At 37.1% G+C, this 19,080-nt stretch overlaps 1 protein-coding gene and 1 non-coding gene across 2 annotated transcripts; one reads left to right on the top strand and one right to left on the bottom strand.

The window, feature by feature from the left end:
• Nucleotides 1-1,562: 1,562 nt before the first annotated feature.
• Trnak-cuu (transfer RNA lysine (anticodon CUU)) lies at nucleotides 1,563-1,634 on the top strand. The gene has a single exon. It is a non-coding gene; the product is annotated as a tRNA-Lys (tRNA).
• A 403-nt stretch (nucleotides 1,635-2,037) lies between these two features.
• Nucleotides 2,038-3,043, bottom strand: LOC134744001 (cytochrome P450 6B4-like). Its single transcript, XM_063677633.1, has 2 exons — nucleotides 2,556-3,043; nucleotides 2,038-2,213 (listed from the first exon to the last, which is right to left on the bottom strand). The coding sequence occupies exons 1-2, from the start codon at nucleotides 3,013-3,015 to the stop codon at nucleotides 2,038-2,040; spliced, it is 636 nt and encodes a 211-aa protein (XP_063533703.1). The 5' UTR covers nucleotides 3,016-3,043.
• Nucleotides 3,044-19,080: the final 16,037 nt, after the last annotated feature.

Below are 19,080 nucleotides of genomic sequence, written 5' to 3'. Positions count from 1 at the left end.
GTAGTTCCATTTCATAACTTTGACGATAAACAGGAAAAACCACCTCACCCCGTAGTCCCTCGTAATTGGGGTGAGATGGGTTTTCATACAAAGGTAATTTTGGAAGATTGGTCGATCGATTTTTTTTTATTATGAGTATTACTATAGCTTCATTTTAAATTGGAATACATTATTTTTGTAGCAGTAGCCCTAAAAACCCATCTCACCCCCCTTTCAAACCTTCTCTCCCCATTCATAACAGAACTCTCCCCGCGAAACCTACTCACCCCATTTTACGGTACAACGAATGTGATCATGTTTAGGTAGAATTAACACTAAACACGGCTTAAAATTAAAGTGACAACGCAACATTTCGGTCTGTTGGGGTTTGACTAATAAATTAATAATGTTTAATGAAGATTAGGCAAAAAAAAAAACATTTTTAGTATAAGCTTTTATCGGTGACTGTACCTTTTTTCCACAGGCAACTAATACTCATTGAAACAATTCTAACAACTCCAAACACAATTAGGTTGCGTTGTTTTATCACAGAGTTCCTATGGCCATCTCCTGTATCCATCATCAGATCAGCTCGATGGTACCACAATATCGCATTGTCACCCAACTTACATGTATACAAATTTTCAGCTTCATTGTAAACCGGGAAGTGGGTCAAATTTAACTTGCAAGAGTTGATTACAGCAGACATAGGTACAGGTGAAACTAAATAAAAGCTTGTAAAAAATTAAGTCTGTGAAAAAGAATATAAACAGTAACTACTCACAAGCAATGCCGACATGAAAGTCATTAAAGCAAAAAAAGAAAGTCATATTCATTTAACTTTTTAAATTAATAAACATTCAGCCCATATCCAAAATTGATTCACTTCGTTACGTGGTTTCGTAGTAATAAAACAACGATAATAATACAACAAAAAAACACTCGCGAGGTCCCAAAAGTCCCGACATTAAATGGACTGGAAACAATGCAAACAAACTTTAAATGCAAAATCATAGGCAAAGTGTTTTTACGGACAAAAGCGTAATTTCTGCCATCACGCGATGGCTGCCCTGCGTTGTTTACTATTTAGCTAATGACCCTCATTATGACAAAAAATGTATCATTTTAAACGATATCTTTTCCCCGCCAGAGAGTATTTCCGAGAGTTTTATTTTTCAATAAAAAATCATCATGCATAATTGTAAATGTACTGGTTGAAAAGTGCTTTTATTCACAGGACATTAACAAAACACGAATAAAAAACTAAATTAACAATAAATATAACTATTTACTTAAAAATTAAATACTAATTAAAAATTATTAATCATTTTTCATTTACATTTGACACAAATTGGCGCAGATATAAATCATTATACTGATGACGTCAATGCCTTGTTGTAATTACTAATTAACGAATTAATTAATTCAACTAGGAAACAAATCAAATTATTTTGGGAAATATTTTTTTGGTTTGTTTTTTTAAGTAGTCACACTTGATACATAATATAAATGGTGAGTTGGTCAAAGGCGCCTAGCCTTTCAAAAATAGCATACACCAGAGAATTTGGGACGGGTACCGCCGTGGCCGGGTGGTCTAGTGGTCAGGACGTTAGCCGCTTAAGCTGAAGACGCGAGTTCGATTCCCGCCTCGGCCACCGGTGGACTTGGTCACTTTTTCTTTAGTGTATGATATATATTTCAGTTTTTAATTAATTAATTATTATTACTTATTTAAATACTCATTTTTCAATTACATTGCCGCTGACCGCTGTATTCGATAACGCGTACTTAGGTGAGAATTGTCAAAAATGAACCTTCATGCACAATTGCACATGCATATACGTAGATAAAAATAATGTCTTTTGGAATATTCATGGTGGGAGACGAATTCCTTAGATGCAAAAGTCGATACCCACTTTATGAATGGAATTCATTCTAAAGTTGGTAACCACTTTTGCAGCTTTTATACTAAAAACAGCTTTTCACAGCTTGTGTAACATTAAAAGACTTAATATAGGCTGTAAAGTTAATAAAATTTTAAGTTTATATAAAATTAAGCTAATAGGAAGCTTTCCTCTTCACGAAATGAAGGGGGAAGCGGCCCTTAGGGTACAGCACACTACGTATCGGATCATACTCGACTTGCCGAGGCGTATTCTTGGAGGGTTCTACTTGGAACTGGGAGAGGAGCTTCACTAGACACACCCGCGATAACACTTGTGCATAGTGCTTAGCTGAAACAATAGAAAACAGATACCTATTCAGCGAGTGTATTATATTAAAACAAAGCCGATCTCTTTAAGAGAAAATAGACGTACAAGAAGAGTTACGAAGAAAACTCCGTTGAAACGGCAGGCGCCACTGCTGTTGTCTCCGAAATTATATGCAAAAATAAACTAAACTTTTTGGAAAAAGGGAAGCCATATCAGATGAGGTAGATATTTAAGTAGATTTTGTTTATAGACGTTAATTAAAAGAAAAGTCAATAAGATAAGTCAAAGATAATAAAAAACAAGAGGAGAAATTAAGATAAACGTTGTATTGTTCCTAAGTTTGTATAAGTAAGCTTTACTCACCAATGCAATGGCCAGGACCAAGTCCAAAAGGCAAATATGAGCACTCGTGTCTAGCCTTCACATTTTCAAGAGAGAATCTTTCAGGGTCAAACACTTCCGGCCTCGGATAGATTTTTTCATCATAATGGATACCAAGCACCGAAATCCTAATAAACTGTCCATTTTCTATTTTTAAATTGGTATTTGGTATCTTGTAAATCTTGGTAGATTTCCTCCTCAAATTGGGAACTACTGGATACATTCTTAAAGTCTCGTCGAGAACTTTTCCCGTGTAAGATAGATCTAAAATACCTTGTACAGTAATTTCTTCGTTATGTTTTTTTAGCATTTCTATTATTTCTGCTACCACTTTATCTTGGATGACTGGATTCAGAGCTAGCTGGTACAGCAGGAAACCTAAAGTTGAGGTAATGGCTTCGTAACCTAGTGCATAAAAAGTATACACTTGTGCTGCTATCATTTCATCGGTTATATCTAAACTTTGTGTATCACCAGGCTTTGGCTTAAATATATTATGCTCCTCTTTGTTTAATTTTAAAATTAAATCCATGAAGTATTTTCTGTTACTTGATTCATAAGTTTTTTGTGATATAAAGTTTTGGATCAATTTAAACAAAAATAAGCTGTTCTTTTTTGGTAAAAAGAAGTGTTTAACATTATTTAAAATGCCGGGATACATCAACTCAAGCTCCCGGCCAAAGTTGAGGGTTGTTACCTTTTGGTCGGTAAGAAGCGTATCATATTCTTTGTTAAAAGTGTCAAGTTTTACACCGAGTGAACTGGCAACACTTGCTTGCGTGAATTTTTGAACCAAACCATGGACGTCTTGTTCTTGCTTTGACCGAGTGATCTGATCGACGTATTCCACAAATGTGTTTCCATTTTCAATTAAGTGATGCATCATATTCTGAAGGTTTGCTCTAGTGAACAACAAATAAAAGCGACTTCGCAGCATTCTCCGAGTATCTTCATCGAGTAGCAAATCAGCTCCAAGGTTATTTTCAAACTCAACACCACGGTCGACGAAAACATCGATGTCTTTAATCAATATATTCTTCACAACATCAAGATCTTTTACCAGCAATTCTGGGTTTCTCGTAACAAACATCCCCAATACCTTTTCCTCAGGATACGCATCATAGATATTCTTGAATACAACGCCTAGATGTGTTCTTCTAAGCACTGCGTCTTCTACATTTCCGAAAATAAAAGTTGGTTCTGGCCCCGGAACATTTTTTTCAATCCAATCATCGTTGTGTTTTGTGAAGTGAATGTATAGCAGAGTAATTATAATAATTACAGTGGCTGCAACCATGACAGGCATCGTACCTGTATGAAGCACCAAGTATCACTGACCGGATTATTGGTATTTAGTCGTTAATCATAATGTAATGCAGATAACATTGTCACTTCAATGTTATGTTAATGGTATGTTAATTTCGTGACACGCTTAGCATCAAAACATTAACCTATCCTTTTGTTTATGCCTGCGTTTTAATGAAATAAAACTATGAAAACGGATTATATCGCGTATATTGAATTTATAATACATCCCGACGTTTCGAACTCTTTACAGCGTTCGTGGTCAACGGGTGACGGGCTGCGTTTTAATGTTATGTAATAAAAGTGCCGATGCATAGTTTATTGCAATTTTACAAAGCCATTGATAACCCGACTTGTGAACGTTAATTAATTTGTATAACGGAAAAATAGATCCTGCACCATTAGGTGAACAAACTAACCTTAATGTTTCTAGAGGTGCTTATAAACTTAACGAGAGTGATGGCAGGCGGACCAAAATATTGCGAGTAATGGTCATTTTTGGATGACAGAGAAGCGTCTGTCGACCACACTGAGACATTCGAAAGTGGGCAGGCCACTTCTTTAGATTCACTCTAGTCCGAAATTAGTGGCGTATTAAATTAACCTATGCTTAGAAATGGGCCATAACGGCTGAATATGATGATGAGAGCTGACACTGTCACTTGCCATGCTTTAGTCCACACACTAACTTCTAGGGTTCTGGGGCAGGCAATGAGCAGTGTGTGCCGAAAATCAATTCAGCATGAGGGCAAGACGGAAACTTTAACGAAGGTCAATTATTCATCGGAGGTCAAATCTAAGCCAATTCAAAGATTAAACTGCCGACAGGTCACTAGGTTTTCACACCCTAGCCCGGGTGTCCACTAACGTGTGTGTCCACTTTTTAGTCCAGAAATATGTAGAGCATTTGCTATCGTATCTATTTAACCTTCTCGACTTCTCTCTGTGCCGACCTTAATTACGAGTTTTTGCGGATGAAATTTATTTTCCCATAATTGTCTGCTGAGATCGGAATAATTTTTCCGCTAGGGAGATTTATTATTGAAATAAATCTTATTTTGGAATAATTTCGACTTCTTTACTAATTAACGGCAGACTTTGACGATAACTTTTGGTGTGATTAAAGGAATAATTTAAGATAACTTATTTTTTAAAGAAGTACGGTACATTTTAAACATATAAATAATTGTAATTTAATTAATTAATTTAACAATTTATGTATTAGCTTTATTTCATGATTTTAAAGCATAAAGAAAGAAAGAAAAGAAAGAAAAAGCATTTATTAGCACAACATAACAAGACTAAAACTAGAAATAATTAAACAGAATGAGGTTGCGCTAAATGGTCCTTACTCAGCTTGATCTCACGGTGTGAGCCAACATGGCACACTCCGCGACGCTGATTTTCAGTAAGGCCCAGTAGATGGACTAGTAAACACAATGTAAAAAAATAAATAAGGGAAAGCTTAAATACAAATAACAATCAAATTACTTAATTAAAATTAGCCTATACCTAAGTCTTATGAATGTTCGTGTGTATGTATGTATGTAAGTGTCTATGCGATTTGTGTGTGAGTGACTGAGTGTGCACGGTTGCTAAGTGTTGCATTTTTGCTTAGCCAGTATGAATTTACGGAGGTGAATTTTAAAGGTGGACACGGTTTTCGAATTACGTACTGGTGGTGGTAAATCATTCCAACACTTGGTGGCAGCGAAACGAAAGCTGCCACGGAAGGCAACCGTGCGGTGTGGAGGAAAAGTGAGTCGTGATGCGTGTCTTATGGCGCGCTGCGAGAAGTTAAGCTTGTCATGTAGGTACGAGGGTTCTTTATTTTTTATGACTCCAAACAACAATGTGGAAAAGTGTAGATGTCTACGTGAATTCATAATTAGGAGATCGTGCTGGTTTAAAAACATGTGCTCGTCGTGGGACAGGGAAACAAAACCGTGCACATGCGTTTTGTACTCGCTGCAGTACCTTTTTTGTCTTAGCTAGTAAACACTCGCCAAACACTACATCAGCACCTAACCTTACCAACCTTAAAATTCCAAAATAAACATTTGTTTTTTGTATAATAATGTTGAATATAATTCTGAACGCACAAGTTGAGTCGATGCAATTTCAAAACGCATCGTCAGAAATGTCAACATTGTCAACAAAAAGTTTACTTTTATTGATGATGATTATAATTAACCTAATGATGATTAGAATGTGTACAAATAAAGACTTGTTTTTTATGAGCTGTTTTATAGTGAGGTGAAAAGTTTTGTGTTACACACGGGTGCAAATGTATTTTACTTCTCGTGTGTTGAAACACTCGCGGTTAAAATACAACTTTGCACCCTTGTATAACAAATAACTATTTTATCACACTCGCTCAGTAAATGTGAAATTGCACGCAGGCTTAGCGGAAACTATAGAAAAAGCGTTTTCCCTAGGGATTTATGAAGTTTCTAGTATTATAATTAACAGTTTTTTGTCTTTTTACTTCATTTTTGTATCGCAAGTGTGATGAATAACATTGTGTGTAACTCGGGGCGTAATAATATTGCAAACTCGAGTCTGTAAATCGCTCCGGAAAGATGTCGCGATTTAACTATACTGTCGTTGGCAATATAATATTTAACTTACGCCCCATGTTGCTAAATGTACTATTATGGTATAGACGGGAAAACATCTTGTATGGGATTTACAAGTGCCACATCACGCAGTTTCGAGAATGGTGCTGTGTCCGTAACGTGTTACTTAATCGCCTTTAGGTTTTTGAACGAGACCTTAGCAATATGTGACACTAGTATAGATATGAGTGCAGACGCGCTCGCGCACGTCTCGTACTAAGCTGCATTACGTGATCTACCCGCTGTAGTCGGAACAGATATTATGTGTTTGCCGTCTCATACCTTACGTAGGGTGCGAGATATAAGAGAATGTTACATTTAAAAATGTATTATTAGATTTGTAGATTTGTAATTTCTCACGCCATGTACTCGCAGTTTCTATCTGTGGAAACTTGTAATTGTTAGTAACTTGTAAGTTTTCCTAACAAATAAAATAAAATAAAGAAATAATTATGTAAGTAGGCCTTAAGGCGGTTCCCTGAGCCAGAAGGCGAAAAATCTCCTTATATGATCCTGTTTTTCTAAGAGGCGTTGATATTCGTAGACGTGGAAAAAATATATGTAGTTCTTGACTATATTATCTTTAACAACATAGCTTCCGATACACGAATTATGACACTTCGCTCGATACAATTAATTCCCAAAGTAACCTCTAACTCGGACTTTTAATCCTACTTTACTCGGTTATTTATCAGTGTCTCCAGTAGTCGCTGACATCTTTATGGAGGACTTCGAGGAGAGGGCACTCTCATTGGCTCCTGTGCGACCGAAGATATTTAAAAGATACGTAGATGACACTTTTACTATACTTCCAAAAAGTAGTGTTTCAACTTTCTTGGATCACCTAAATTCCATCCATAGCAAAATAAAATTTACTATGGAGTTGGAAAAAGACTGTTCTCTCCCCTTCTTAGATGTATTGGTAAAAAGAAATCCTGATAACACCCTAGGTCGCACTGTGTATAGGAAACCTACTCATACTGATAGGTACTTAAATGGCAAATCGCATCACCATCCCAGTCAACTTGTTACAGTAGGCAAATCTTTGTTTCAGAGAGCCCAGAGGATATGTGATGACCAGCATCTGGCCGCGGAGCTCCAGCATGCCAGGCGCGCGCTCCAGGCAAACGAGCTCAGGATACCGCGGGTCAACTAGAGGTCCCACATTAAGATCCCCACAGTCGAGCGCAGGCCTGCCATTCTGCCTTTTGTCAGGGGGGTCACGGACAGGATCAGCCACATCTTGAAGCGTGCTTCTATAAAAACATATTTCAAGCCAATGAAGAAGATGTCACAATTCCTGAGGCCTGTAAAATGCAATACCCCTCTACAGACTGCAGGAGTGTACAGGCTGGACTGTGAGTGTGGCCTATCATATGTCGGGCAGACGAAACGGAGCATTTCCACTCGGGTGAAGGAACACATAGCTGATGTCAAGCACCGTCGACCTAGGTCTGCTGTCTGTGAGCATGTCATGGATAAAGCCAATCACTCAATCAAGTTTGATAAGCCTCTGGTTCTTGCCAAGGAGAAGCGTTACATACCCAGAATGCTGCGCGAGGCCATTGAGATTAAGAAATATCCAAACTTTAATAGGGAAGATGGCTTTTCTCTACCACCAGCTTGGGATCCTGTAGTCCACCTGATAAAGGAGCAAGCGAGACATAGACTGTGAGACCGTAGTGTTGGATGATGCTGGACATTCTGATGTTTTGAAAAGATGTGTCCCGCCGAGTTTGTTGCCGGTCCCATATTGGGATACCCTCCTACAATTTAGGAGGGAATTAAATCTTCTCGGGTCCGTGGTGTAGGGTTGGAGCCGGCATAGTTTATTTTTATCGCGTATATATATATATCTTTACTTGAAAAATAATTATAGTGTATAACTAGCCTTATGAACCGATTTTGCATGTACAACCAGCCTTAAAGTTTGTAGTCTATGATTGTTCATTATTTTAGTATGTGGGTATTTTTGCATTTTGTAATTTTTCCTCAGTCACCCGTTGACCACGAACGCTGTAAAGAGTTCGAAACGTCGGGATGTATTATAAATTCAATATACGCGATATAATCCGTTTTCATAGTTTTATTTCATAAATAAAATAAAATAAAGAAATAATTATGTAAGTAGGCCTTAAGAACTCTTTCACAAGTCAATACTAACATTTTTTACAGTGGCATACATAGCAACATTTATAAACATTACATTATAATGTATAACGATCTTAAAATAAATAATTGCTACAATATAGATGATTCATTAAATTTGGAGATGTAAAAAGTCCCTAATCTCAGAGAAAATACTCATAGATAACAATAATACCTATAAGATTTGAATTTGAAATGTTGGTTGGCAAGTGAGATTCGGACGATAAAACTTCGGCGATAAGGCAGAACACCGTCTCTTCCCAGGTAGCAAAATGACGTCATCGACGTCATAATGACGGCATTATTACGTCATTATGACGTCAATACTCATAGATAACAATAATACCTATAAGATTTGAATTTGAAATGTTGGTTGGCAAGTGAGATTCGGACGATAAAACCGGCGAAAAGGCAGAACACCGTCTCTTCCCAGGTAGCAAAATGACGTCACTGACGTCATAATGACGTATAAATGCTACTGGGGTTACTTACCAAGAGATCACGTTTCCAATTTAATATTTAAATGTTACAAAAGTAATGTATTATTTATAAGCGAAGTTTTATATTGAAGTTTAAATGTCGTGAACAGATTAGCGTTGGTCTAAAAGTTGATTTCAAATAAGCTCTACTTATATACCATTTGGTCTCCGTGAAAAATATACAATTTAAAGCCGGACCAATCATTAAATAAATTATATTATTATAGGACATTCTTACACAGATTGACTAAGTCTCACGGTAAGCCCCAGAAGACTTGTTGTGGGTACTCAGACAACGATATAACAATTATAACATATATAATATACAAATACTCAAATACATAGAAAACACCCATGACTCAGGAACAAAATATCTATGCTCATTACACAAATAAATGCCCTTACTGGGATTCGAACCCAGGATATGCTTAATAAGCAGGTGTCACTATCCACTAGACCAAACCGGTCGTCACTGCCAACCAGGATCAGTGCCAACAAGAACACAAGTTAGTTTTCACTCTAGGTTGGACGCAAACCTCAAATAACAGTCGCAATTTTATTTTTAAACAAGTGCCCGTGCCCGGGATTAGGTGCCGAGCAACAAAATCAAGTCTCCTTTTTAATTTTGGTGAAGTTATTATTCTATTTGATGGGTTTAAGATGGAATTATACCAGCTCCCTCATTATTTTGTTTCTGACGGTAAAAGCAAGTGTATTTTTTAACTATAGGTACTGTTCGAATGTCAACTGAAGCTGCGTTACTGTTGTGGCGTCGTATTTCCCCGCTGTATCTGTCAATTTCCTTGATTAAGTAAATGAATGACGGATTGAACGTCATAATCGCGGCAGTAATACGGCGGCGTCAAAGTGCGTATGCACACAAACAAAAATTAGGCATCGCTCCGACAGCTGACAGGAGTCCGACATGGGTGAAATTATCGGAAGTACCAATCCAATATCAAATATCAGGCCGCGTAGCCAACACGCCAATCGCCAACGCTCGGTAGCGATCGAAACGCAACTGTCACTGTCGCACTAATATGGAAGAGTGATAGAGAGACACGAAGCGTTTCGTTGTCGAAGCGATAGCGATTGTCACCTTAGCTAGGCCGGCAGTTGATCCCTATGAGAAGTACAACTGTTAAAGAGTGCCCTGTGGCATGAAGTCCGCCTTTTTGCGTTGATGTTGTTTTAGCAATATCGATTTATTCAATGAATAAATCAAACAAACACAGATGTTATACATTTTTCTTCTACCCGATACGCTAGGATTATAACTTATAACCTATAACTTATACCACAAAAGATGAGCTATAACACCGTAGGAAAGCTCTTTAGACGGTGAGTTAGAGATTTCTGTGAAAAACGTGATCGCAATAGCAAACGTCGCGACAATGGCCGACGTGACAGTTTGGAAATTTTAAGAATGTCGCGAGAAATGGCCGTAATGTGTCACGTCGGGAAATCGTTGGGGTGTCGTGCATTCATGACTGGTCGTTTTGTGCAAAATAACTTTTGCGAAGTCTGAAGTTATAACTTGCTACTGGGTAAAAATTATAGAAGTTACCAAAAGAATTAAGAGGTTACCTATGTATTTACAACTGTTCTGGGAGTTTGATTGGGAGTGTTTAAAAATCGTGACTGTTAGCATCATCTCCAATTTTCATGGGAGCCGGGGGTTCGCTTGGCAATTAATCAAAAGAATTGGAGTAGGCACTAGTTTATACGAAGGCGACTGCCATCTGACCTTCTAACCTAGGCCTTAGTGGGAAAATACTGGCAGTTAACAATGGTAATACATTATTAGTAACCGGTGAAAATTCCCAAGCAGGTAATGTGGAAACTTAATTTTCAATCCGGCACCTATTAGGGAATATTACGCGAAACTCTGCGTAGGGGGCGCCACTACCACAATCTGAGGGTCTATCGCGAGGCAATAAAATCGAAGTTTCGTTATCTAACATCTCTCTGTCACTCTTGCATAAATATTCGAGCGATAGAGAGGCAGATAGCGAAGTTTCGGATTCGTGTTTCCCGGTAGGTCCTCTGTAAACCATGGAGACTACATAAAGGAGCCAAATCTCTATGTATGAAAAGTGTCCATCAAAAAACAGTAATTAGGCGGCGCCACCATACACCGAAATACTACCAAAAACAACCTACGTAATTTGGTCGGGTTATTTGTTGCCTTATATGGTTCATGTTATACTCATGTCCCAGAGCATAACTAGCGCCACCGGAGAGATTAGGAACTATTATTTAAAGCTGAAAGCGGTCACTTTTGCAACAATTCTGCCATAAGAGATTGGCATCCTTTCTATACCATCCATACTGTAAACAAACCGCCTTGATGCATCAATGTCATATTTCATTATCTCTGAATTGTCAAAAACCTGTTAAAGGTACAGTATGTATGTTACTAAAATGGCGGAACATTGCAGTAATATCCCCTATTGGTAAAAACTTTTGATATTTCCAAATCATACTAAACCATTAGCAGAGCGTTGATAGCCGAGTGGATCTGACGTCCGACTTTCAATCTAGGGGTTGCGGGTTCAAATCGGATACGGAAAATCTTCGATATAGACCACTAGCTTTTCGGTGAAGGAAAACATCGTGAGGTTAGGATACCTGCATACATCTGCGAAGAAATTCAAAGGTATATGTACTATGTAGTCCCCAACCCGCATTGGGCCAGCATGGGGACTATAGCCCAAGCCCTTTACGCATGAGAGGAGGCATGTCCCCACCAGTGGGACGCATATAGGCTGGTTTATACTAAATACTACACAACTTAGTAGGCACATGGTTAATTCTTGTCTCTCCTAAGTCGCTACTTATCAACTTCCGTTCCATATTCTATAAATAGACAAAAAAAAATCACGGAGCTCTTAACAGAGTTGACCTTATTACCCCGATGTCAAAGATTTGTGGAAATAGACAACGCATGTTTAGATCTGGCGAAACAACGTTTTGCCAGTTATTAGTGTCCGACGGAACTGAAGTTAAATGTTTGAATAACTGTGTTAACTTTAAGTCGTATTTCTGGTCATTAAGTTCTTCTTGCAGCATTTTAAGTAAGTAAGTAAATATTCTTTATTGCACCAAAATTATACATTTTACATACATGTAAACTACCTATATTTTAACGTATAATTTTAGAAATAAAGGCTAATACGTTCTACCTCTATTCTGAAATAATATGAAATGTGAGCGAAAAGAAGTTTTACTTTACATACAAACTTCGACGCGATTATTTTCTTTGTATTACAATTTTCGGAAACGAAAAGTAATACCAGACATGGAAATATATAACGTAAATATAAGTAGACAATATAAGTTTTTTAGGTTTATCAATAGATCCTCAATTGACCTGAAAACATCATATAGAGAAGATCAATAGCAAAATTTCCAGTCAATGTTACGCATTATCTATATGTTCCGAAACGTGTCTTGAAGATGTTGTTATTAGTGCGTACTATGCAAACATATATTCTCTATTGACGTATGGTGTCATTATAATGGGGTAATTCCGTAGACGTGCAATCCACATTCATTTTGCAAAAGAGGTGCTTAAGAACTCTATCGTATGAACTACAGACAATCATTGAGAAATATTTTCAAGGACAAAGGTTTTCTAACTTTAACTGGCATATATATATACGAACTCTGTAAATTTATTAAGAGCAACAAGAATTATTTCACAACATTAGCTTTACTCCGCGACGACCTTCGCTCTCAATATAAGTATAATTTAAAGCTACCTCTAGTTAATAATAAAACTTACTATAAAAGCACATATATTACTGCCATTCGCGTCTTTAATCAGCTTCCAGATGAATTGAAAATGTTAGATGGCATAGAATTTATGCATAGTTTAAAAAACTGGTTTATTAAGAATGAATTCTATTCACTAAAGGATTTCTTTGAATTACATTCTTCATGATACTGTGTCCCCTGTACAGATAGCTATGCTATGTACGTGTATAATAGTTACGTGTTTCTTAGTTTTAATTTAGTATTTAAGTGTCCATTGTATACCCGAATTGGGTTACCGTTGAAACTCACATGTATCACATCACATAACACCTCTGTAACACGGTTGTACAGTAAAGAACTAATCTTATCTTATCTTATCTAAATGATTATACAAAGTTTCAAGTAATTTAAGCATGTCGTTTGAAAATGTGAACGTAACGTCGATTGTATGGGAGCGCCTTTTTTTTTGCGGCGGGTTAGTGTGACTCTTAATCTAGCAAAATTAATGAAACTTGCGCATCGCGTCGCGTCATCTAATTTATTACAGTATTTGGTCTGCAAATGATTTTATTAAGCCATTTGAGCATCAAGAGCACATGAGTGTTAGTTACGTAGAGCACGAGGGCCGTATCTTGTTCTCGTTTCATTCGATTAGGGACAGAAGTAGAACCTACAAGTAAGGGCAATCTAACAATTTCTCAAAGTTAACGTAACTTGTGAATGAGGTTTTTGTGCTCACCAGTTGGCGCCACTGTCGATGTAGGTCCAGAAAAACAGATCTCAAAATTGTTCTATGCTTATTTTTATAAAATCAATACGTTCTAAAGGTATTTTAACGTCTAAATGTGCCATTTTTTCAACCTGTTTTTTGCATATATTTTGGTTGGCACTTTTTTTAAACCACTAACATTTATTGAGCTATATCTATTGTTTACCATGATTAATCAAAGATGGACAAAGATTTACCACAATTATGAATAAGGAGTGAAAACTCCCGATAAAAAAGCTTGAAACCCCCAAAACTTCTATGCATTCGACATTTTGAAAGACCTCCATCTACACTATAGCGTCCCTAGCGGCGAAATTATATAAACGCGGTAGCCCTCATTGCCTTGCGTCATCTATATATCGCAGTCTTTGGTCTACACATTATTTTATTAAGCCATTTGTGCATCAAGCACATGAGTGTCAGTCGCGTTATTATAGAACACGACACGAGGGCCGAATCTAGTCGACCGCGGGCCAGGAACAGATTTCCATGACCAATCGCCTCCCGGGCGAAAACTCGTATAGTGGTTAACGGCTATGTATGATGAACCCTCCTGAACGTCAGCTGCCGCTCCGTTGATAGGTTGAGGAATGGCAGCAAATAAAGTCTATAAAACATTTAGTCATCGCCTCCTGCTTGATACTTTGTCAGCCGGTTGTACCGCGGTGGAAAGACCGTGTTACGCGTTTCGGTAGCTGCCATTCCTCAACCCACCAACCGCTATACGAGTTTTCGCCCGGGAAGCGATGACTGACGAAATTTGCGTCTGACTCGCGGTCTATAGTTCACGTTTCATTCGATTACGGACGCCGGGCGAAGATGTAGTCACTGTCAAGAAGATGTAGTCACTGTCAATGAAGTTCTAAATAGTAGTTGATTCTGTTGTCTTTTAGGATAATTGAATGAGAACTATTTTTTGGTTAACTTTGTATACATATGAAAGAAATAAAACTATGAAAACGGATTATATCGCGTATATTGAATTTATAATACATCCCGACGTTTCGAACTCTTTACAGCGTTCGTGGTCAACGGGTGACTGAGGAAAAATTACAAAATGCAAAAATACCCACATACTAAAATAATGAACAATCATAGACTACAAACTTTAAGGCTGGTTGTACATGCAAAATCGGTTCATAAGGCTAGTTATACACTATAATTATTTTTCAAGTAAAGATATATATATATACGCGATAAAAAACTATGCCGGCTCCAACCCTACACCACGGACCCGAGAAGATTTAATTCCCTCCTAAATTGTAGGAGGGTATCCCAATATGGGACCGGCAACAAACTCGGCGGGACACATCTTTTCAAAACATCAGAATGTCCAGCATCATCCGACACTACGGTCTCACAGTCTATGTCTCGCTTGCTCCTTTATCAGGTGGACTACAGGATCCCAAGCTGGTGGTAGAGAAAAGCCATCTTCCCTATTAAAGTTTGGATATTTCTTAATCTCAATGGCCTCGCGCAGCATTCTGGGTATGTAACGCTTCTCCTTGGCAAGAACCAGAGGCTTATCAAACTTGATTGAGTGATTGGCTTTATCCATGACATGCTCACAGACAGCAGACCTAGGTCGACGGTGCTTGACATCAGCTATGTGTTCCTTCACCCGAGTGGAAATGCTCCGTTTCGTCTGCCCGACATATGATAGGCCACACTCACAGTCCAGCCTGTACACTCCTGCAGTCTGTAGAGGGGTATTGCATTTTACAGGCCTCAGGAATTGTGACATCTTCTTCATTGGCTTGAAATATGTTTTTATAGAAGCATTTTATAGAGTTCGAAACGTCGGGATGTATTATAAATTCAATATACGCGATATAATCCGTTTTCATAGTTTTATTTCATGAGTAACTATCGCGGTAACCGAAGACAATACATATGAAAGGTTAAAGGTTATGTGATGTTAAAAAACCGGCCAAGTGCGAGTCGGACTCGCGCAGGAAGGGGTACCATTAGCTAGCCATACACGCACGGATTTGCCCGTCGGATCTGCCTGAAAGATGTGTCTGGCGGACACATCCGTCAATATGTGGCGAGAAATAGACACAGATGGGCAGCGGACGGGCATCCGGCGGACAAATCTGTGTCTATTTCTCGCCACACATTGACGGATGTGTCCGCCAGACACATCTTTCAGGCAGATCCGACGGGCAAATCCGTGCGTGTATGGCGAGCTATAAACAACAGGCGGCCTTATCGCTAAAAAGCAATCTCTTCCAGATAACTTTTGGGTAGTGCAGAAATTACACACATATATAAATTAACCAATTTGGAGGTGCAAAAAACTAATTAGCAGTAGAAAAAAAAAATACCTTTAAAAGTCTAAAATTTAAGTCTACAACAATAACTAAACCGCCATAAGGTACCTTTTGCCGTGAAATGTCACATATCTTTACTATTTCATATCTAGTGAATCTTTAATTTATTTCTCGAATCGCGCCGTTTGAATTTACACCTTCGTAAAAAGAGCTGCAAGTACCGATATTTTAAATCAAAAAACTTTTTCCTTTTCAATGTCTGCTTTGATGAATATATTTAGAAATCCATTGTCCGTCACTCATAAAAAACTTCGCGTAAATACGTACTTTAAAATATACCTTATAAAAAATCTCGTAAATTTTGCACTCAAAAAAACTCCTAAAAAGCTTGTAAATTCACCTGAGCGGCAGAAACAAAATGGTGGAACGCAATAAAATCAGTAACACGGAAAACAGGAGCGAATAAATAAAATTTACCCACCGTGGACTTTTTTATTAAAAACCTAAGAGCGTCATAAAGAAAGGGGGGGTAAGGCCCAAATTTATTCATTTCGGGACATAATTTGGGGCGTATTTTAATAAAACCTTGTAGAGTAAATAGATTCGGGTTTGAATTTCATATTGGCTAGGTGCTTGACATCTTGGCCTTGAATGTTTTAAACATTCACCTACCTTACAGTAACTTATTCGCATTTAGACGGCATAAATCATTATTCTTAAAGATTCGTTATATTCTGTAAGAATTATGGTTGCACCTTACATTTTCATATTAGATATGAAATTAAAAAATTACTTGGTATTTAACACGATGCCGTTGCAGTCAATATTTTTTATGTTTTCACCGTAAAGAACTTATAAATATTGTTAAATTTGTCCTATTTAGTTCAGGTAATTTATTGTCATCACTCATCAATTTGTTATGGATATGATCAGCTGTCAACAGTAACATTTCTGATTGAAGACTCGGGCGAGATAATTATAGGTATATTATCTTATGCTAATTATCAGAGCAATTTATTGATTCATAAATAGTAATAAATAGTATTGAATTATTATACAGATCAAATTTAATATTTTTTAATTCACAAAAAGATACTAATTTATAATGTTTCTAGAAATGTTAAAAAAAACTACAAAATAACTTCAACACGTACAATTTAAAAGTGCTTGTTGCTAGGCCTATTTGAATAAAGAATATATTGACTTTGACCGTGACTTTACTTTGATTTGACTACATTGGAATATCCATTTCCTCATCATTAATCATTTCGAATCACAGTTTTATTAATCCCAGGTTATTTTATCATTCATGTAGTCTTGTGCTTTAGAAATAAGTTTACGCTTTACATAATTCTTAAATTTATTAATTGATAATTCAGTATAGTATGGTTTGGAAGTTTATTATAAAATCTTACTCTTATCCCATGAATGTTTTTATTTTTATTTTATGTCAAATTTGATGTCCCACACTTATAGGTATATTGACCGGGATATAGACCGCGATTACCTTTTGTATTGTTTTTGAGCTCCCGATATTTCGACGCAGTTACATGCATCTTGTTCACGGGTGACGGGTGCGTCGAAATATCGGGAGCTCAAAAACAATACAAAAGGTAATCACGATCTAATTCCCGGTTAATATAAGTCTAGTGAAACTAACCGTGAATTATACAAAAGTCCCACACTTAGTTGTGTACAAGTTGGTGCGAAGTCAGCTTAGACGGGCTCTAACTGACAGATCATATCCATAACAATTTTTTTTTCCTATATCATAAAAAAAAAATTGATAACAAGAAATTACCTAACTGAATGTGCCTTCTATATTGTTTTGTGTGGGTGCACTAACCTATCGTATGCTTAGGATCAGATCTGCTCCATATATAAATTTAAAAATGAAGTTGTCACGATTGCTATTAAGGATGACTCACGTTATATGGCAATTTTTTGGCATGCGTTAAGAGTATACGAGTAAGTGAAAGCTAATATTACCTCATGTAAATACCTACGTATTACCTACAAAATTTGTTATACGTACCTACGCATTTTTGTAATACAATCAATAAAGACAAATACTTCCACTTGGCAGCATTATTGTCGTTTGATTCAATAAATAAATAATCCCGACGACAAAATCAAATTTTCCGTTCATCAGACAAGTAATGTGATATAGGAAATAGGCGAAGCATCAAATGAAGGCACGAAATCAATACGATATTCAAGAAAATTTATCCCCAAGCTGGGTAGAGGGGGGAAAATGGCTTCTAACATTAATGACGTCATTCCAAGGCCCGCAAAGATGCTGAGCAACGCTTGATAGTCTATGGAACGCCACTAAAGGGGGTTTAATAGGAATATTATTCAGTACCCACTTTAGCCATTTACCATTTTGCCCCGGCCTCCCCCGTTGCGGTGCTAGTGTTTTAGTTGACTGTAAAAGTTACTTTATCAAGATGTTTTATGGGTGAGCTTAGATTGGGAGGTTTTCGCTGTAACGCGGAGGAATTTACATTCATTTTATTACTTCGCGCCAAAAAAATGTGTTCCGTGACGATATGAAAGAGTAGTGTTAAGGCCCCTTAACACTACTCTTTCAAATCGTCACGGAAGGTTTCACCCGAGGTTTTCATCGATTTTTGACAAGTTTTGAATCGTATCTCCTACTTTTGTACTACATATAGAATTATAAGACAAACGGCTATCGTTTCTTCAATCTTTTATCTCAATTTTTGTCTACCGGATTTTGAAAGAAATGAATACTTATTTATTTAAGATTTTTGTAAACATTGTCTAAAAAAACACTTGTTTCGTATCTCGATTGCTGTGAAGGATCTTACAGATACGAAATCTACATATTTGGGTTCGACTATGATGTCTCTAAAAATGGTTTTAATTTTAAACTAATTAACCCAAAAGTTATGTCCAGAAAACCAGTTTTTTGGCCTAAAATTGTTCAACTTTGATGCCAAATATCTCGAAAACAATGAACTTTGAAGTAAATATGGGATACTATATTGCTTAAAGCGATTGCTGTTATTATGATAAGCTACAAAAAACATTAGAAAACTAAGGGCTTCCGATCAAAGGTCATTGCGGCATGGGATCCCCTTAAGGAAACAGTAGGAACAAACTGTAGCATAAGTAGGTAACTATGCATAA

The sequence above is a fragment of the Cydia strobilella genome, chromosome 9 (assembly GCF_947568885.1).
Source record: "Cydia strobilella chromosome 9, ilCydStro3.1, whole genome shotgun sequence".
In the NCBI taxonomy this organism is placed as follows: domain Eukaryota; kingdom Metazoa; phylum Arthropoda; class Insecta; order Lepidoptera; family Tortricidae; genus Cydia; species Cydia strobilella.
Note: the sequence above shows the minus strand (reverse complement) of the source record. Positions and strands in the feature narration are given on the sequence as shown.